The following is a 20,946-nucleotide window of genomic DNA, read 5'->3' on the forward strand; positions in this document are numbered from 1 at the left end:
CACTGTCTCAGATAAACAAATAAACAAACAAACCAGCAATTTCAAATACTCTAGAAGTGTCAAAGCCTTAAGAGGACCGCCTACTTTTCCTCTCTTTCCCTTTAGATAATTAAAAAAAACAAGTATGAGAAAAAGTATGAAGAAGTATGAAAAAATATACTCTATTGTTAAAAGGAGAACTACTTGTTTTCTTCCCTTATTTAGGACATGTGCCAAAGGATTTCCAATTCACTCTGCTTCATACTGACCTTTAAAATATTTCGGCCATCAAATGATTCTCTTTCCTTGAAGATATACTTGCCATCCACTGTGTAGAGATTGTACCTGCCTTCAGCTGAAAATATTCCAAAGATAATGTTAGAAGCTTAGACTGATTGGTTGTTTTCTCTTGGATTTCTATAGGTACAACTAGCAAAATTTTCATGTACTACCTGGAAAGTGGCATAATGCAGAGGAAAAACGTCAGGCTATGAATCAAGAGACCTGGCTTCTAGTCTCAGTTCTGTCAACAATTCATTCAATATACATTTATTCATTCATCTATTCATTTGACATTCTCCAGGCACTCACTATATATTCCTAACTATGCAACTAGCTATATTATTAGGCAAATTATGTCTCCATTGCGGACCTTAGTTCCTCATTGACAAAGTGAGAGGTAGGACTAAGTGATCTTCAAAGGTTCCTTACATTCTATAGATCCAAGAAAAGTGGCATATAATTTTAAATATGTAAAAATACATAAGAGTTCACACATTAGCTAGTCAAAACTGCTGGCACTCATGCTCTGGGTTGATTTAAGGACTTCCTCCAAAGGAAAAAGAGCCCTTTAGTTGCAATCAAAAGTATCCTTACAGACATTCTACACAGGAATGCAGCAAATCTATGACCTTAGCCTAAACCAAGCTGTGCTCTAGCTTCTTGAGTTAATTTGGGTTGCATATCTCAAAAGACGTCCTTAAAGGTTGGCAAGAAAAAGAATATCAAAGGAGAGGGAAACAGGAAAGAAAAAAAATGTAACATCATTTCATGTCCTTCTCAAGTAAAAATTCAATACAGGAGAGTCCAGAGTACAAAAAATTCAAAGCATCCTCAAGAATTAACTCAGAATATTTTCTGAAATATTAATCATTTCCTACACACTGACAGACCTTCAAAAATACTCATTTCCACCTTTAAGTACGTTATTTTACTTATATAAGTAAGGAGAGTACTAGGCCAGAATTGATGAAATACATCTAGAGTTTTAAAAACTCCATGAACATAATACATTTCAGCTAGCCCGTTAGAGTTGCACATGGGTAACTATGGAACTATTTCTCTAATGAGAAGAATGCTCTTAATCAAAGATCCCAACCCCATGCATATTTCACAACTAAAATTAAGAGAAAGAGAATGTGTGAAGTTGCAAAAGAACAACAAATAAATGAATACCAAATAAATATCAAAAAGTGGAAACAACACAAATGTCCACCAATTGATGAATGGATATATAAAATGTGGCATATCCATACAATGGAATATTATTCAGCCATAAAAAAATGAAGTGCCAGGCATGGTGACTCACGTCCGTAATCCCAACACTTTGGGAGGCTGAGGCAGAAGGATCACTTGATCCCAGGAGTTTGAAACCAACCTGGGCAATATAGTGAGACCTTGTCACTATAAAAAAAAGTTTAAGCCGGGTGTGGTGGCTCACGCCTGTAATCCCAGCACTTTGGGAGCCCGGGACAGGTGGATCACCTTAGATCAGGAGTTGGAGACCAGCCTGACCAACACGGTGAAACCTCGTCTCTACTAAAAATGCAAAAATTAGCCGGGCATGGTGGTGCATGCCTGTAATCCCAGTTACTCAGGAGGCTGAGGCAAGAGAATTGCCTGAACCTGGGAGGCAGAGGTTACAGTGAGCCAAGATTGCACCACTGTACTCCAGCCTGGGCAACAAGAGCAAAACTCCATCTTGGGGGAAAAAAAAAAAAAGTTTAAAAATTAGCTGGGTGTAGTGGCATGTGCCTGTAGTCCCAACTACTCAGGAGGCTGAGGTGGGAGAATCACTTGAGTGTGGGAGGTGGAGGTTGCAGAGAGCCAAGATCACTCTACTACACTCCAGCCTGGGCAACAGAGACCTTGTCTCAAAAAAAAAAAAAAAAAACACACACAGAAAACAAAACAAAAAAGGAATGAAGTATTGATATGTTGTAACATGGATAAGCCTTGAAAATACTATGCTAAGTGAAAGCAGCCAGCCACAAAAGATCACATACTGCATGATTCTGCTTATATGAAATGTCCAGAACAGGCAGCTCTATAGAGACATAAAGTAGGCAAGTGGTGCCTAGGGCTTGGAGGAGGTCGGGGGAGGGCAGAGTGAGAGGGGTAGGAAGAAATGGAAAGTGACTGCCAATGGGTATGGGGTTTCATTTTAGGGTGATGAAAATGTTCTAGAACTGATTGTGGTGATGGCTATACAACTTTAACCAGACTAAAAACCACTAAATTATATATATATATCAAGAGAGTAAATTTTATAGTATGTGAATTATATCTCAATAAAGCGATTATATTTTGAACATCTGCAAATAGAGGGATAACTAGACTGTGAACACACAACACTCTCTTATATAAAGCTCTAGTGCTAACTGAATATAAACCTGGATCCACACAACTTAGAATATACAGATTCCTACATATCTGAACTCTTTCTGTGTGAAGGGATTAGTTAATGATGGACCATGATATGGTTTTAAGAGCTCTAAACAAATATTTAAGGACTAAGACAAATGGAAAATGTACTGATAGCTAACAAATGTCTAATAAAATACTGTCTATACCTGCAACGCCCAAAACAGTGGCCACTATCCAGATGTGGCCCCATAAACTTTAATTAAAATTAAAAATAAAAGTTCACTTTCACAGTCTCACTAGCCACCTTTCAAGTGCTCAATAACCCCATGTGTCTAGCGGCTACCATATTGGACATCACAGATACAGAATACTTCAATCGTCACAGATTTTTTTTTTTTTTTTTGAAAAGGAGTCTTGCTCTGTTGCCAGGCTAGAGTGCGATCTCAGCTCACTGTAACCTCCGCCTCCCAGGTTCAAGCGATTGTCTTGCCTCAACCTTCCAAGTAGCTGGGATTACAGGCATGTGCCACCACACCTGGCTAATTCTTGTATTTTTAGTAGAGACGGGGTTTCACCATGTTGGCCAGGCTGGTCTTGAACTCCTGAACACAAGTGATCCACCTGCCTCAGCCTTCCAAAGTGCTAGGATTACAGGCGTTAGCCACCGCGCCTGGCCCCCAACTAGATTTTCTAAAACCAAGGTCAGGGCCCAGGAAAGGAAATGAAACCAGAATATGTGATCTTGGTGCTGCTAGTGTATTTTGAACCACGAGTCTTGGAAGGAAGAGTTGCATATGGCTTGAATGTGTGACTCCTGATCCGATGCTGACTGTACTAGAGAAGCTTTCACTTTGGAGATAGGGACAGGAAGAAAAGAAAACTTCTTTTTGAAATAAACAACTATCCCAAATCAAGGATTAAAACAAGGCATTTTTATAAAAAGGCTCAGAGTCCATGAAGAAAAAAATTATTTTAACACAAGGTTTCTCAACCTCTGTGCTACATTTTGGGAAGAATAATTCTTCGTTGTGGGGGACCGCCCCACGCATTGTAGAGTGTTAGACAGCACCCACTAGATGCCAGCAGCAACCCATCTCCAGCTCCCTAACTACGATAACCAAAAATGTCTCCAGACAATGCCAAATGTCATCTGGGGGCAAAATCACCCCCAGTTGAGAAACACTGATTTAACATTTACTTTTACTAGCTCACCTTCCTTTTTTCTCTTTAAAAAAAAAAAAAAAAAGCCACCAAGTATTGCATGCGACATACTTATGCCAAAAATTTATTCACTGTTTATATAAAATTTACCAGAGCATCCTGTATTTTTATTTGCTAAATATGGCAATCCTATGTGTGACAGAAATAAAAGATCTGGAAGGCACAGTCCCATGCTATATATGTTCTTGCCCACCTCTACTATGCTCATCAGAATAAGCTAAAAGGTCTAAAAAAGAAGATATATCAGAGATTCTTTGATAGCCCATTCTAAGTAAACCTCAGAGATGCCACAATGCCGCTGATCACAAACTGTGCTATAGTTCTCTGGGGGACTTACCATTGGGGTCTTTCCTGAATAGTGTATTCATAACTGTAGCATGCAGTTTCACACTATTCCACTCTTTCACTATTAGTCCAGATGCCTGAAAACGTTCCAGCACTCGATCAACTAATTCTTGCAGCCTGGAGAAATTGGAGAAAAGTAGTGCAGAAATCTTAGTAAACTTCTGAACATGCGATTACTAATTCAACAATGTTTATGGAGCCTGTGCTCTGTGCTAATCACTATACAAAGCCCTGCATCACAAGAGGAAGAAGAAGGACTCATCTCCCACCATCATGGAGCTAAAGCTCAGTCTTGTTTGTCTGCTTAACAGATAGTAGAAATAAATGATGGCAATATATTATGGTGAGTGTGAAGGGAGTGATCAACTCTACCTGGAGAGGGCCAGGTTTCCACAGGAGGTTTAGACATAGTCTGGAACTATCATTAAAGATTTGCAAATAACGCCAGGGAAGGAGGGGCACTTCAAGTAGAAGAAGAAATAGCATGTGCAAAGATGCCAAGGCACGCAAGATCACAGCATATTCAAAAAACTGTCAATTATTTACAATACAGCTATGACAGAGAGTAAGAGAAAAGGGACAATGGAGATGAGCTAAGTCTATAAGTAGTGGTCAGATTAGGGAAACCACAGAAAGACTTTCAAAAGGGAATAATGTGGTCTGATGTCCATTTTTGAAAGCTGACTCAATAGCAGAGTGGGAAGGGCTTTAGAAAAGGAACAGCTACAGAGGTCAGTCAGCTAGGTGGCTACTTCAACAGTCAACATCACCACGATGTGTCAGGCACTGTTCTAAGCACTTTTTATCTGTTAAATCATTTAATCCTCATAACCAATTATTATCCCTATTTACCAATACAGAAGTCAAGGCACAGAGTAGTTACAAAACTTGACCAAGGTCACAAAACTAAGTGGCAAATCCAAAATTAGAAGGGGCCGGGTGCAGTGGCTCATGCCTGTGATCCCAGCACCTTGGGAGGCTGAGGCAGGTGGATCAATTGAGGTCAGGAGTTCGAGACCAGCCTGGCCAACATGGTGAAATCCCGTCTCTACTAAAAATACAAAAATTGGCTGGGCATGGTGGCACATGCTTGTAATCCCAGTTACCTGGGAGGCTGAAGCAGGAGGACTGCTTGAACCCAGGAGGTAGAAACTGCAGTGAGCGGAGACTGTGCCACTGCACTTCAGCCTGGGTGACAGAGTGAGACTCCATCTCAAAACAAAACGAAAAAGAAAAACAAAATTAGAATGTATGCAGTCTGGCTTCAGAGTCCCTATTCCTAAGGACTGCACTATACAGGGGGAAATGGGGACAGGCATGGTGGCTCACACCTGTAATCCCAGAACTTTAGGAGGCTGAGGCGCAAGGATTGCTTGGGCCAGGGTCTGATACCAGCCTAGACAATATAGTGAGACTGTGTCTCTACAAAACATTTTTAAAAATTAGCCACCCGTCGTGGCATGTGCCTACAGTCCTAGCTACCAGGAGGCTGAAGCAAGAGGACTGCTTGAGTCCAGGAGTTTAAGCCTGCATTAAGCCATGATTGCACCACTGCACTCCAGCCTGGGCAACAGAGCAAGATCCCATCTCAAAAATAAAGGGGGTGAGGAGGGGATGATGAAGATCTAAACCAAGCTTGTCCAACCCATGGCCTAGGACAGCTTTGAATGCAGCCCAAAAGAAATTCGTAAACTTTCTTAAAACATTGTAAGAATTTTTTGTGTGATTTTTTTTTTTTTAGCTCATCAGCCATCATTAGTGTTAGTGTATTTTATGTGTGGCCCAAGACAATTCCTTCTTCTTCCAATGTGGCCCAGGGAAACCAAAAGATTGGACACCCTGACTTAACTGTGGTGGGGCAGTGAGAACTGAGACAAGGGAATGGGTTCACAAGAGCTATGTGAGAGAGAAGCTGGTGCCCATTCGGATCTGCCTGTGTTAAGGGAGAGGAAGTGGTTGAGAATGACTCCTAAAATGACCAAGTTGTTCATTAACCAAGGTGGGAGGCTGTGGGGAAGCAACTGCTTATTGTTCTGCTGTGTCATCTTGGGGAGGAGGTTAATACTGTGCAGGATTTTGCACATGTGGCACAGGATGCAAGTAGGACATGTCCAGGAAGAGAGATGGAAATACAGGCCTGGAGCCCAGGAGAAAATCTGGGCAAATGACAGATTTGGGAGTTGCCAGTGTAGCAACAGTAGTTAAAAGCATGGGATAGATGCTCTTAACATGGCGAAACCCCATCTCTACTAAAAATACAAAAATTAGCCAGGTGGTAGTGGCGCATGCATGGTGGCCCACACCTGTCATCCCAGCACTTTGGGAGGACAAAGAGGGAAGATCACTTGAGGCCAGAAGTTCAAGACTCACTTGAGCAATATAGCGATACCTAACTCTACAAAAAAATTTTTAAAAATTAGCTGGGCATGGTGGTATGCACTTGTAGTCCCAGCAACTTGGGAGGCTGAGGCAGGAGGATAGCTTGACCCCAGGAGTTCAAGGCTGCAGTGAGCTGTGATTGTGCCACTGCACTCTAGCCTGGGCAGCAGAGTGAGATCACGTGTCTTAAAAAAAGAAAAACAACAACAACAAAAAACAACCCTCATTTTCCTATGGCCTTCCAAGTAAGAGTCCAATCCTGCCTGACCCATGTGGCCTTCACAGCTTGGCTTCAGCCAGCCTTTCTGTTTCATTGCTGCCCTTCCCTTTCTACAGATTTTCTCCAGTCCTTGAATGTATTGTGTTCTTTGATACTGAATCTCTCAATTACTTAGGACAAACATTCTTTTAGAATCACCTTCACTTCTTTGACTCCCTTATACCAGGGAATCTCACTTCTCACCACTTCCAGTGCCACTGTCCCAGCCACCTGGGAACCAGCAAAACAACTGTTAAGGATGAGGAATAAGAACAGGAAGACTTCAGAGAGGCTGAAATGAGAATTACAAGCAGGAAAAAAGGAATAACCATACAGTACAACACTCGAGAAAAGAAAAAAAGCAAAAATATGCCTCCTTGTTTCTCACAGAGTTCTCTATCAGAGCAGTTTTGCTGGCACACTGGGGGTAGAAATCTTGTGACGGAGGACCAAGGGAGGAGCTAGAGAGGAGGGAAGGCAGGAAGTGAACATAACTCTGTCAAGAAACTTGAAAGGAAGGAGAGAAACGAATACCTGGGGAATCTGAAGATACAGAGTTGAGTGAGGGCTGTGTGTGTTTTCCATGAGGACAAAAAGTTGAAAATGCTTACTGACAAGAAGTCATCCAACAGAGAAAGAAAAGGAAACCAGGCAATAGGGGAAATGGACAGAACAAGACCTCAAAGGATGGTGTGTTCATAGGTGATAGGAACACAGCAGTGAACAAAATAAGCCCCACCCTTGTGCAGCTCACATTCCGGTAGGAGGAATGAACAAACACACATGCACACCTCAGGGTGCCACACGCCTTGAAGGAGATGAAACAGCAGAGAGGGAGTAGAGTGTGAATGGTGGTGGGTGCACTATGTTAAGTACAGTGATCAGGAACGGTCTCCCTAATAAAGTAACATTTGACAGAGACCTGAGAGAAAAGCATTCTGGAGAGAGGAAACAGCAAATACACATATCTGAGACGGGCATAGGCACAGTAGGACTGAGGAACAGAAAGGATGCCAGTATCTGCAGTGAAATTAGGAAGAGAGAACTGACGAGGTCGGAGAGGTGTGACCAGGTTAGCCAAAGCTCTCAGGCCCGTGGAAGGACTTCAGTAGTTACAGAGTGAGGTGGGAGCTTTTGGAGGGTGTTCGGCAGAAGACTGACATGATCTGGCTGCTGTGTGGAGGACAGACAGCAGTGGAAGCAGGATAGAAGCAGGAAGGCAGTTAGGAGGCTGTGGCAATCACCCAGATGGCTGGGACAGTGTCACTGGAAGTGGTGAGAAGTGAGAGTCCCTGGTATAAGGGAGTCGAAGAAGTGAAGGTGATTCTAAAAGAATGTTTCTCCTGAGTATATGAGAGATTGAATGTCAAAGAACACAACACATTCAAGGACTGGAGAAAATCTGTAGAAAGGGAAGGGCAGGCTGAAGCCAAGCTGTGAAGGCCACATGGGTCAGGCAGGATTGGACTCTTATTTGGTAGGCCCATAGGAAACCGAGGGTTGTTTTTTGTTGTTGTTGTTTTAAGAGATGTGATCTCACTCTGCTGCCCAGGCTAGAGTGCAGTAGCACAATCACAGCTAACTGCAGCCTTGAAATCCTGGGGTCAAGCTATCCTCCTGCCTCAGCCTCCCAAGTTGTTGGGACTACAAGTGAATGCCACTGAGAGGTGAAGCCAGCTGGACTTCCTGGGTTGAGTGGGGACTTGGAGAACTTTTCTGTCTAGCTAGAGGATTGTAAATGCAACAATCAGCACTCTGTAAAAACGCACCAATCAGCGCTCTGTGTCTAGCTAAAGGACTGTAAACTCACCAATCAGCACTCTGTAAAAACGCACCAATCAGCGCTCTGTGTCTAGCTAAAGGATTGTAAACTCACCAATCAGCACTCTGTAAAAATGCACCAATCAGCGCTCTGTGTCTAGCTAAAGGATTGTAAACGCACCAATCAGCACTCTGTGAAAACGCACCAATCAGCGCTCTGTGTCTACCTAAAGGATTGTAAACGCACCAATCAGCACTCTGTAAAAATGCACCAATCAGCGCTCTGTGTCTAGCTAAAGGATTATAAACGCACCAATCGGCACTCTGTAAAATGGGCCAATCAGCACTCTGTAAAATGGACCAATCAGCACTCTGTAAAATGGACCAATCCAGCTCTCTGTAAAACGGACCAATCAGCAGGATGTGAGTGGGGCCAAATAAGGGAATAAAAGCTGGCCACCCAAGCCAGCAGCCGCCACCCACTTGGGTCCCCCTTCCACGCTGTGGAAGCTTTGTTCTTTCGCTCTTCACAATCAATCTTGCTGCTGCTCACTGTTTGTGTCCGCACTACCTCTATAGCTCTAACACTCACCACGAGAGTCTGCGGCTTCATTCCTGAAGTCAGCGAGACCATGAGCCCACCAGGAGGAACAAACAACTCTGGATGTGCCACCTTTAAGAGCTGTAACACTCACTGCGAAGGTCTGCAGCTTCACTCCTGAAGTCAGCAAGACCATGAACCCACTGGCAGGAAGAAACTCCAGACATATCTGAACATCTGAAGGAACAAACTCCAGACACACCATCTTTAAGAACTGTAACACTCACCACGAGGGTCTGCATCTTCATTCTTGAAGTCAGCAAGACCAAGAACTCACCAGAAGGAACCAATTCTGGATACACCACCATGCCCAGTTAATTTTTTTTTTTAACTTTTTGTAGAGACAGGGTATCACTATATTGCTCAAGCAGGTCTTGAACTCCTGGCCTCCAGCGATCTTCCCTCCTTGGCCTCCCAAAATGCTGGGACGACAGGTGTGAGCCACCATGCCAGGCCATCAATGACAGTTTTTAAGAAGCAAGAAACAGGTCAAGCACGGTGGCTCACGGCTGTAATTCCAGCACTTTGAGAGGCCGAGGCATGCGGATCATGAGGTCAGAAGTTCAAGACCAGCCTGGCCAACATGGTGAAACCCATCTCTACTAAAGATACAAAAAATTAGCTGGGTGTGGTGGTGCATGCCTGTAATCTCAGCTACTTGGGAGGCTGAGGCAGCAGGAGAATAGCTTGAACACGTGAGGCAGAGGTTGCAGTGAGCCAAGATCGCACCGTTGCACTCGAGCCTGGGTGACAGGGCAAGACCCCATCTCAAAAAAAAAAAAGCAAGAAACATAAGGAAAAACCAAAAATAACTAAAAGTATGGAAACCAGTTAAGAGAAATGTTGTGCTTCCTTATATAGTTATCTTAATCTTTTTCCCCAATTACAAAAATAATACAAGCTCATTATAGAACATATGAAAAAAGTACAGAAAAGCATAAAAAGGAAAACATAACCTCACCATGCACAGATAAACACTTAACCTTTTTGTGTTAAGTGTATATCTATAGATGGTGAGGTTACATAATCAGAAAAAATTTTCAGATAAACTGCTTTTAAAAGTTTCTGATTAACAACATCTAAGAACCATAATTATTATTCTTCCTCCTCCTCCTCCTCCTCCTCCTCCTCCTCCTCCTTCTTCTTCTTCTTCTTTTCAGAGACAGGGTCTCACTCTCTCACCAAGGCTAGAGTGCAGTGGCACGATCTTGGCTCACCGCAACCCTTTGCCTCCCAGGCTCAAGCAATTCTCCTGCCTCAGTCTCCCGAGTAGCTGGGATTACAGGCGTGCACCACTACCACTGGCTAATTTTTGTATTTTTAGTAGAGACAGGGTTTTGCCACATTGCCCAGGCTGGTCTCAAACTCCTGACCTCAAATGATCCACCCACCTCGGCCTCCCAAAGTGTTGGGATTACAGGCGTGAGCCACCGTGCCTGGCTGAACCATAATATTTTTAAATATAACTTAGGTCTGAATATAACCATGCACCACAAATTGCACCTCAGTTACAAATCACAACAGAATAATTCCTCACTTTCCCCCTTCTTCTTTTTTTGAGACGGAGTCTTGCTCTATTGCCCAGGCTGGAGTGCAGTGGCACAATCTCGGCTCACTGCAACCTCCACCTCCCGGGTTCAGGTGATTCTCCTGCCTCAGCCTCCCGAATAGCTGGGACTACAGGCACACGCCACCATGCCCAGCTAATTTTTGTATTTTTAGTAGAGACAGGATTTCACCATGTTAGCCAGGATGGTCTTGATCTCATGACCTCGTGATCCACCCGCCTCGGCCTCCCAGAGTGCTGGAATTACATGCGTGAGCCACCGCATCTGGCCCCTCCTTCTTCTCTTAAAAAAAGTAGACAGGGAGTTCAGCTATATAAAACTGAACATGAAACATGAAGCATGAAATACTGGAGTAAGTAAACTAAAGAGACTACATGAAAGAAATCAGTTTCCACCTTTGTCTTTCTGGAAAACTAGGATTTCTGACAATTTACAGACTCAAAACTTTGAAGGGACTAATATTCTTTAAAAAGTTCTAGTGTAACCTGCTATTTTTACACAGGGGGAAATGATGCAGAGACGATGGGTTGCTCAGTCAGTGACAGAGGAACCAGAATCCAAGTCTACAGGCAGCCTGTGCTGCTTTTTCTTTTCTTTTCTTTTTTTTTTTGAGACACAGTCACTCTGTCAACTAAGCTGGAGTGCAGTGGCGCAATCCTGGTTCACTGCAACCTCCGCTTCCCAAGTAGCTGAGATTACAGACACCCGCCACCACACCCGGCTAATTTTTGTGTTTTTAGCAGAGATGGGGTTTCGCCATGTTGGCCAGGCTGATCTTGAACTCCTGACCTCAGGTGATCCGCCCGCCTCGGCCTCCCGAAGTGCTGGGATTACAGGTGTGAGCCACCGCGTCCAGCTTGTTCTGTTTTCAATTCACTGTGCACTCCATGAAGGCTGGCTCTTTGTCTCATTCACGTTTTATCTCTGCACCTAAACTAATGCCTAACTGGCACATAATCAGTGCTCAACAGTTTTCACATGCATTCACGAATGAATTCATAGACAGCAAATATTTTGGAATTCTATTAAGAGAGCTTAAGGGTACTTGGACATAATCACTAAATTTCAGGTTGACAATATGTCACTTTTTTTATTTTGTTGAAATGGAGTCTCACTGTGTTGCCCAGGCTGGAGTGGAGTGGCACGATCTCAGCTCACCGCAACCTCTGCCTCCCCGGTTCAAGCAATTCTCCTGCCTCAGTAGCTGGGACTACAGGCGCCTGCCACCACTCCCCGCTAATTTTTTTTATTTTTTAGTAGAGACGGGGTTTCAGTATTAGCCAAGATGATCTCCTGATCCGCCCACCTCAGCCTTGTGATCCGCCCACCTTGGCCTCCCAAAGTGCTGGGATTACAGGCATGAGCCACTCCGCCCAGCCATTTCTAACAGTATATTATTTCAATTCTTACTTCATTGATCCTTTCCTGTTTATGAATAAATCACAAAGCTTCTCTATGCCTTTGCTTCCTAATAAGCAAATTAAAAATAACATAGGGTTGCTATGAAAAAATGAATGAATTATTCTTAAGCAGCTTTATCACTTAGATAGTACTTTGGATTTGAAAACAGATGCCAGTTATTAACGCATTAAATCTAAGCTCTTAGTTTAAAGGCCTGTAAGTGCTACAAAGCTCAAGCATTCCAGGACCATCTTTACAAATAAGGAGTTTGTGCTGCAGAATGATCAGTGACTGCCTAGAAAGTACAAATTTCAGGCTTTTGTTTGGGCTTTTCCTCCCAATTTAATTCGGCTCCATCCAATTAATGCTTCCTGAGTGCTCACTCTGTACAGACATTATCCCAGTGACTGCAAGAATAAAAACTAAGCAAAGATGGTCCTTGTTATTAATAGATCTACAATCTACTAAGATAAAATTTTTGTTATTATTTTTATATGAGACTATAAAGCAGATTTTGGTAATAACATAAGCAATACAGAGTGTTTTGGATAATTTAAAAGTCAAAGAGATTATAGTGGGGTTAGGACCAGTATAGGTTACAAGGAGGATGGGCTTAGGATAAGAAGCTAACTACACTCAATGCATTTTTGTACATCAGTTGAATGAATAAATAACAAACGTTCTTTGAACATCTATATCACGCATTACGAAAGGCAGCTGAATAACACATACTCCCTGCCCCCAGGAATCTTACAGTCTATTTAAGAAAAAGAAGAAAGGATGGCAAGAGGAAAGAGAAATAGCATTTGGACAAAAGAGGAGTAATATAAGGGAAATTTCAGTCACAATAAACAATATTAACAGAGACACAAAGGATCAACAACCAATAATGAAGCAGGCTGGGGCCCAGGGGAGGGACTAGATGGTGGGAGATAAAGCTGAAGTATTAAGATGGTGTCATACTGGAAGATCTTGAATGCTAGACTGAGGATTATGAATTCAAAAGATGATGAGAAATGATGAAAGATTTTTAAGCAAAGTCCTATGGTACATAAGCTATTGCTCAGACTGATATAGTAGTATTTCATAATATCTATATTCACTAACATAAAAGTAATGTGTAGGTTATATTTCACAAGAATGAACTGCAGAAATATATGTGTAATGTGATCAATTTATGTAAAATTATATGCATAGACAATGACTCTCGGTATTTGTTCTGGGGAGGAAAACTCGAGAGTCGGAGGAGGAGGAAAGGGAACTGTTTAATTTTCACTTCATCCATCTGTAAGATTTTATTTTTACAGGCAAAAACAATGTAAAAAGAAGCTTGGCTGTGAAAGGAAGATTGCAAACTACGTATAGTGATGCTGGGCTGCACCATTTGTAATTTAATGCACACATATATACCTCTCTCATCTTTTCACCAAACATCTCAAAAGAGTAGACTATATCCACTTATTTTTAATGTCCTCTTTCTGTCCCATAAGCACAGGCTTTACAGTCAAACAGAGCTGGGTCAAACCACAATTCTACCATTTACAAGCACATACTAATTACTACTAACGTGGACCTGACCAAGTAAACCAAGTATAACATCAAATTGTTTGTATGTATATATATATATATATATATATATATATATATATATATCGGACAAGCTAAAAGAAAAAAATTACTTGCTATCCAGAAATAACGACTGGTAAATTGTTTATGTATCCAGGCTAACTGACTTATTCTTCTATTGCTCTCTCTTCCCACTTTTGAGATGGGGGGAAATAAGTATACAAATTGCTTTGTAATCTCTTTTTAACACATAATAATCTACAGTGAATACTTTCCCAAGATATAATGTTTAGTCAACCCACAGTATTCTCTATTCTACAGATGTTCTATAGTTTATTTTCCATCAATTTGATTTTGATGACCATTTAGACTGCTGCCAGTATTTACTGTTATATACAATACTGTAATCAGGATCTTCATATAGATATTTGTTCATATTTCTGATTAATTCCATTGGATAAATTCCTACAGGGAGAATCAGCAAGTCTAAAAAATATAAAATGAAACTCTGGGAGTAAAAGGCCAATATGCTCTCTAGAAAGCTTATATTAATTTATACTTTCCAGCAATGACCTTCTCATGTCTCTTATCAAACATCTACCTAGTTTTCTTCTACTTTTAAAATTAGCCTTCCTTTAACAGATGAATTACTGAATAGATTTAAGCTCCCTAAGATAAGGGCCATTGTACCCATTTTTGTTTCCCTTATGGTATCTGGTACAATGCCTGGTACTTTGTAGGTACTAAACTATTTATTTTTGGATATTTATCTTTTGTCTAACTACTTGTTAGCACTTTTACTGATCTCTTATCAATGTTAAAGCTTTTACAACTGTTTTTAGTAGAATGCTATTTATTTGCAAATAATGACCATTTGGTCTTTTTAAAAAAATTTTCCATCCTTCCTTCTTTCTCTCTCTCTCTCTTTCTTTCTTTCCTTCCCTCTGTGGCCCAGGCTGCAATCTAGTCGGCTCGCTGCTGCCCCGCCCCCTGCCTGGGATTGCCGTCGCGCGCCACCACCGCTGCCTGCTTTTTCTCCTTTGGCTGGAGGCGCGGTTTCGCCATGTTGGCCAGGCTGGTCTCCAGCTCCTGACCCCGAGTGCTCTGCCCGCCTCGGCCTCCCGAGGTGCTGGGACTGCAGACGGAGTCTCGCTCACTCGGTGCTCGGTGTTGCCCGGGCTGGAGTGCGGTGGCATGGTCTTGGCTCGCTGCAGCCTCTGCCTCCCAGCAGCCTGCCTTGGCCTCCCAGGGTGCTGGGATTGCAGCCCCTGCCCGGCCGCCACCCCGTCTGGGAGGTGGGGAGCGTCTCTGCTCGGCCGCCCCTCTGCCCGGCCGCCCCGTCTGGGAAGTGAGGAGCGCCTCTGTCCGGCCGCCCCGTCTGGGATGTGGGGAGCGCCTCTGCCCAACCGCCCCGTCTGGGAGGTCTACCACGGAGGCCAGAAGCAATATGGGGGCTGGACGTGGTGGCTCACGCCTGTAGTCCCAGCACTCTGGGAGGCCGAGGCGGGTTGATCACTTCAGGCTAGGAGTTCGAGACCAGTCTGGCCAACATGGCGAAACATATGAAAAATACAACAGACCAACCAACCAACCCAGTGACAACAAAACAGGTCTACCCTGGAGTCATATTCTAACTTTTTCTATTTTCCTCCCTTTCTGATCCTTTATCCCACTTTCTTTTTCTTCCTCTTCCTTCTCCTTCTTCTTTGTCAAATAGAGGATTGAGTTATTATCACTGATCCATATAAAGTCCCTCTCTCATTTATTTTCTTTAATGCCCACTCCCCATTTCTATTCCCTGTCTTCCCATGTGCAACCTTCCTAATATGTTTGATACGCATCTTTTTGTTTGTATGTATTTTTAGAAAATGTTTGTTTTGTGTGCAAAAAAAATTAATAATAAAAAAAAAATTTCCCACACAACACCTATGTACTTTTTTCAATTGTCTCTGTAGCTAGAGTATTAGCCAAAACTTTCAGAATAATGTGTTTAATATTAATGATAAAAGTAGGCAACCCTGTTTTCTGATTGTAATGGGAATAAGCCTAGTATATTACTATTCAGTATGATTGTTGATTTAAAATAGATATATTACTCAATATCTATTTTTATTTTTTGAAAATTTCTTTTAAAAATATCTAATTTTATCAAGTCTTTTAGCCATGCACTTAGATATTATTTTTTAATTTGACCCATTTAGTAGGATATTATTAGATTTTCTGTTCCTAATTCATCTTTGCATTCCTGAGATGAATCAGTTTAGTCATGAGAGTTCATATTCATCTTATTCTTACCCACTACTTTGAGAAAATTACCAAATCCAGCAGATTTCACTTTTTTTTTTTTTTTTTTTTGGTGAGACGGGAGTCTTCCTCTGTTGCCCAGGCTTGAGTGCAGTGGTGAGATCTCAGCTCACTGCAACCTCCACCTCCCAGGCTCAGACAATTCTCCTGCTACAGCCTCCGGAGGAGCTGGGATTACAGGCATATGCCACCATGCCCGGCTAATTTTTGTATTTTTTGTAGAGATGGGGTTTTACCACGTTGGCCAGGCTGGTCTTGAACTCCTGACCTCTGGTGATCTGCCCGCCTCGGCCTCCCAAAGTGCTGGGATTACAGGTGCAAGGCACTGCACCCGGCCAGATTTCATTATTCTTGCATCCATGCAATTCTCGTTGCTACTGCTCTAGTTCAGGCCTTCTTTGCTTCTCAGCTGGACTACAGTAATGGCTTTTAAATACCTCCCCTTCCCATTCCTGATACTTCGTTTCCATTACACATGTAGTATACAATTGCACACAATTTATAGAGTCTCTCAATTTATTTATAATTTCCTGCAAAAAGGTATTAAATGGGCCAGGCACGGTAACTCACGCCTGTAATCTCAGCACTTTGGGAGGGCTGAGGCAGGTGGATCACGAGGTCAGGAGATTGAGACCAACCTGGCTAATAATGGTGAAACCCCATCTCTACTAAAAATACAAAAAATTAGCCGGGCGTGTCGGTGGGCACCTGTAGTCCCAGCTACTCGAGAGGCCAAGGCAGGAGAATGGTGTGAACCCAGGAGGTGGAGCTTGCAGTGAGCAGAGATGGCACCACTGCACTCTAGCCTGGGTGACAGAGCGAGACTCCGTCTCAGAAAAAAGAAAAAAAGGTATTAAATGTGTTTTGTCATAGCTATTCCTAATTTCCTTATAATTTTTGTTACTACTATAAATGTGTTTTGCTTTAAATGATGCTGCTTTCTGTTTGCTGCTGGTATACAGAAAACCAAAGGATTTTATTATACTGATTTTATAGTCAATCACCTTACTAAACTCGCTCTTCCTTTTTTTTTTTTTTTTAAGAGACAGGGTCTCGCTGTTGCTCAGACTGGCCTCAAACCCCTAGGCTCAAGCAACCCTCCAGTCTCAGCCTCTCAAGTAGCTAGGATTACAGATGCATGCCACCACGCCTCAAACTCCCTTATTATTTCCTAGTAACTTCATAACTGTAGGTAACTTGGTTTTATCTCTGGTGAGAAAGTATAATATGTAAGATACCAACTCATTAAAATGTATTAAGCTTTACTTTATCATCTAGTATGTAATCAATTTTTTTCTACTGTTCCATGTGCCTGAAAAGAATATGAATTCTCTAATTATTGGGCATATAATTCCAGAGATGACTATTAGATGAAACTTGTTCATGGTTAAAATATTCTGTATCTTTACTGACTTCATATCTGCTTGATCTACCAATAATTGAGAAACAGGTTGCAATCTCCTCCTATGATGCAGGATTTCTCAGTTTTTCCCTAATAAAAAATTAACTATACAAATTTCACTTAATCTACCTTGAGGCTGTTCTATTAGGCTCACACAAGTTTAGAACTGTTATATCTTCCTGGTAAAATGAACCCTTTATAATATATAATAGCCTTCTCTATTGCGAATAATGCATCTTTTCTTTTTTTTTTTTTTTTTTTTTTTTTTGGGAGACAGAGTCAGACTCTGTCACCCAGGCTGGAGTGCAGTGGTGCCATCTCGGCTCACTGCAAGCTCTGCCTTCCGGGTTCACGCCATTCTCCTGCCTCAGCCTCCCGAGTAGCTGGGACTACAGGTGCCCGCCACCACGCCCGGCTAATTTTTTATGTTTTTAGTAGAGATGGGGTTTCACTGTGTTCGCCAGGATGGTCTCGATCTCCTGACCTCATGATCCGCTGCCTCAGCCTCCCAAAGTGCTGAGATTACAAGCGTGAGCCACCGTGCCCAGCTTTTCTTTTTTTTTTTTTTAAACAGTCTCACTCTGTTGCCCACACGTGATCTTGGCTCACTGCAACCTCCACCTCCTAGGTTCAAGCAACTACCTGCCTCACCCTCCCAAGTAGCTGGGATTGCGGGTACCCGCCACCATGCCCAGCTAATTTTTGTATTTTTAGTAGAGACGGGGTTTCACCATCTTGGCCAGGCTGGTCTTGAAGTCCTGACCTCATGATCCACCCTCCTCGGCCTCCCAAAGTGCTGGGATTACAGGTGTGAGCCACCACGCCCAGCAGCATTTTTTCTTTTTTTTTTTTTTTGAGACGGAGTCTTGCTCTGTCGCCCAGGCTGGAGTGCAGTGGCACAATCTCGGCTCACTGCAAGCTCCGCCTCCCGGGTTCACGCCATTCTCCTGCCTCAGCCTCTCCGAGTAGCTGGGACTACAGGCACCCGCCACCACGCCCGGCTAATTTTTTGTATTTTTAATAGAGACGGGGTTTCACCGTGGTCTCGATCTCCTGACCTCGTGATCCGCCCGCCTCGGCCTCCCAAAGTGCTGGGATTACAAGCGTGAGCCACCGCGCCCGGCCAGCATTTTTTCTTTAAGTTTGTCATGTTTGATACTAATTCTGTTATGCCAACTTTCTTTTGGTGTTTGCCTCATATATTTTTTTCCTCTGTACTATTTCAACCTTATGTAGACACGTCACTTTTTAAAAGCATATAACTTAATTTTGGCTATATCTAATCTTACATTTTCTTAACTAGTGAGTTTATTCCATTAACATATATTGTAATTATTATATGTCTGGATTTCTTCCCACCACCTTACTTCTTAATTTCTTCTCATTCCACTTTTTCCTATGCTTCTTGTCCCTTCTTGGATTGAATTTGTGTTTGTCCCCTTTTTTCTGTCTCTACTTGTTTGGAATTTACACTATTTTTAGACTTATTTTTAAATTTTTACTATGTACATTTAGCTTTTCAAGGTCTAAAGTTAATTAATATCTTAATATCCTGCCTCTCCCCTGAAATTTAAAAAAAAAAATGCTCTAGAATACTTCAATTCTAGAATTCCCCTTAGTCCTGATTTACATGCTGTTAGTTGATATTTTAGTTCTATCGTTTTTAAACACCCCCTTAAATATAAAATCATTATTTTATACAGACTATTTTATTTATCCACCATTGCTTTCTGCATCTCATATTAGCCTCCTTATATCTCAGACTTTCTGGATTCATTTTCCTTTTCCTGAAATATACCCTTTAGAAGTTCCTTCACTGTGGTTATCTCACAGTGGTAAATTCTCAGTTTTTGTTCATCTCTGAAAGTCTTTATTTCACACCTTTGTTGTTTAAATATTTTATTTTTTCCTGAGTACACAATTCCAGGTTGCTAGTTGTTTTAACGTTCAGAAAATATTATTCTGCTGTTTTTGGCTCGTTATTCTTATTGAGAAGTCTGCTGTCGTCATAATTGTCACCTACAGAGGTGTAGGTGGCTTCTTTTAAGATCTTCTCTTTGTCTTTAATGATCTGTAGTTCCATTATGATCTATCTTGATGTGGATTTCTTTTTATGTATTCTGTTTGTATTTAATCTTTTTCCTCTTATCTACTGCTTCTATCTTAATCCAAGCACCCCTCTAATTTCTTCAGGTCACCATCTGTATCACTCTCCTATTCCTCATGCCCCATCTCTATCTGGAGTTTGCCAGGCTTTTTCTTGCCATGGGGCTTTTGCTCTGCTCTTCTGTTTGCCTAAAAGCTGGAAAGAACCTTCCCACCACTCTTAGCCTGCAAACTCCAACCCCTTTAGATCTCAGTTTAACATCAATTCCTTAGAGAAGCTTTCCTTGAGGCTTTTTAAGTTTCATTTAATCTTGATAAAGCAGTAAAAATGGTGTTATTAAATCTCTTCCCTAAATTGCCATAATAGTTTCCCTCTGTCACAGAGCATCGTTTTTCCCTTGCTCAGTCTTTATCCCACTTTGCAATTACATTAATATATTCATGTGGTATTTGTTAATGTCTGTTTTCCCCACTTGTCTGTAAACTACACTGGAGCAATGGCTGTGTCCGGCTTTATTCACTACTCTATACTCAGACTCTAACACAGTACCTGGGATACAGTAGGCTTTTAATAAAGTTTTGTTGAATCAACAAGTGACCAAATGGAAAAAAACTTCCTTTAACTGGCACATAACAGCACTTCTAGATCTAAACCCTGCCTGTTCTGCAGCCTTATCTCCCACCTTACCCCATTCCCATCTCACACATTCTATTGGAAAATAATTCGTGCCTCTGTGACTGCATTTGCTATTTATTCCCATTTCCTAAAAAGGTACTCCTTTAGCCTGCAAACTCTTCATTCAGCAAAGAAACCTCTTCCGTGAAGCCTTCCTTTAGGAGATTTGCCCATCCATGGGCAGAGTTGTCCTGCCCTTCCCAGCATCTCAATCACAGCCTGGCATCTCAATCACAACCTCATCCTAGTGGATCTTAATGGCTGCCATCTGCCTCTTGTGGATGACGGAAGCGCTATGGTCTACTGCCCTGCATATCCTAGGCATTCAAAGAATGCCTGGGGAAAGGGGACTAGAAAGGCCCTGCAGAGCAGAATAACTGAGGGTGTCAGGTCTTTGAGGAGATAAGACAAAATGGGGTCACGAGAATAAGTAAAGGGATTAGTCTCATCAGAGTGAACGTTTTCAGAAAAACAAGGAAATTGAGTTGAGTGGGGGAGATGAAAATAGCTGAACTGTGATGGGAAAAGGAAGAAGTTAAGGCAGTGGCTTCACGTTCTCAGTAAAATGGGAGAAACCATTTTTTTTGAGAGGGACAAGGGTGGGGGGGTTTAGAGAGTAACAGACAAAACAGAATAGCCACAGTATTCAGTGTATAAGTCCTAACAGCTGACTACTAGCTAATGTAAAAGCTTCCTTAAATTTCTTACCAATCACACTTTACCAAACCAAAC

The 20,946-nt window shown here is 42.1% G+C and overlaps 1 protein-coding gene across 6 annotated transcripts in view; it reads right to left on the reverse strand.

Annotated features, from left to right (window-relative positions):
• The window catches only part of ASCC1 (activating signal cointegrator 1 complex subunit 1), a 126,245-nt gene that overhangs the window by 32,724 nt on the left and 72,575 nt on the right, over window positions 1-20,946 (reverse strand). For all 6 annotated transcript variants that reach the window (XR_004245488.2, XM_032139518.2, XM_032139522.2 and 3 more), the window contains 2 exons: window positions 4,184-4,308; window positions 249-334 (listed from right to left, as the gene is read on the reverse strand). Coding sequence is in view for 5 of the 6 variants with exons in the window: in XM_032139518.2 (XP_031995409.1) it covers window positions 249-334; window positions 4,184-4,308 (211 nt within the window). In the remaining variant the exon portion in view is untranslated. The remainder of the gene's footprint in view (window positions 1-248; window positions 335-4,183; window positions 4,309-20,946) is intronic.

The sequence above is a fragment of the Hylobates moloch genome, unplaced genomic scaffold, assembly GCF_009828535.3.
Source record: "Hylobates moloch isolate HMO894 unplaced genomic scaffold, HMol_V3 SCAFFOLD_3, whole genome shotgun sequence".
NCBI lineage: Eukaryota > Metazoa > Chordata > Mammalia > Primates > Hylobatidae > Hylobates > Hylobates moloch.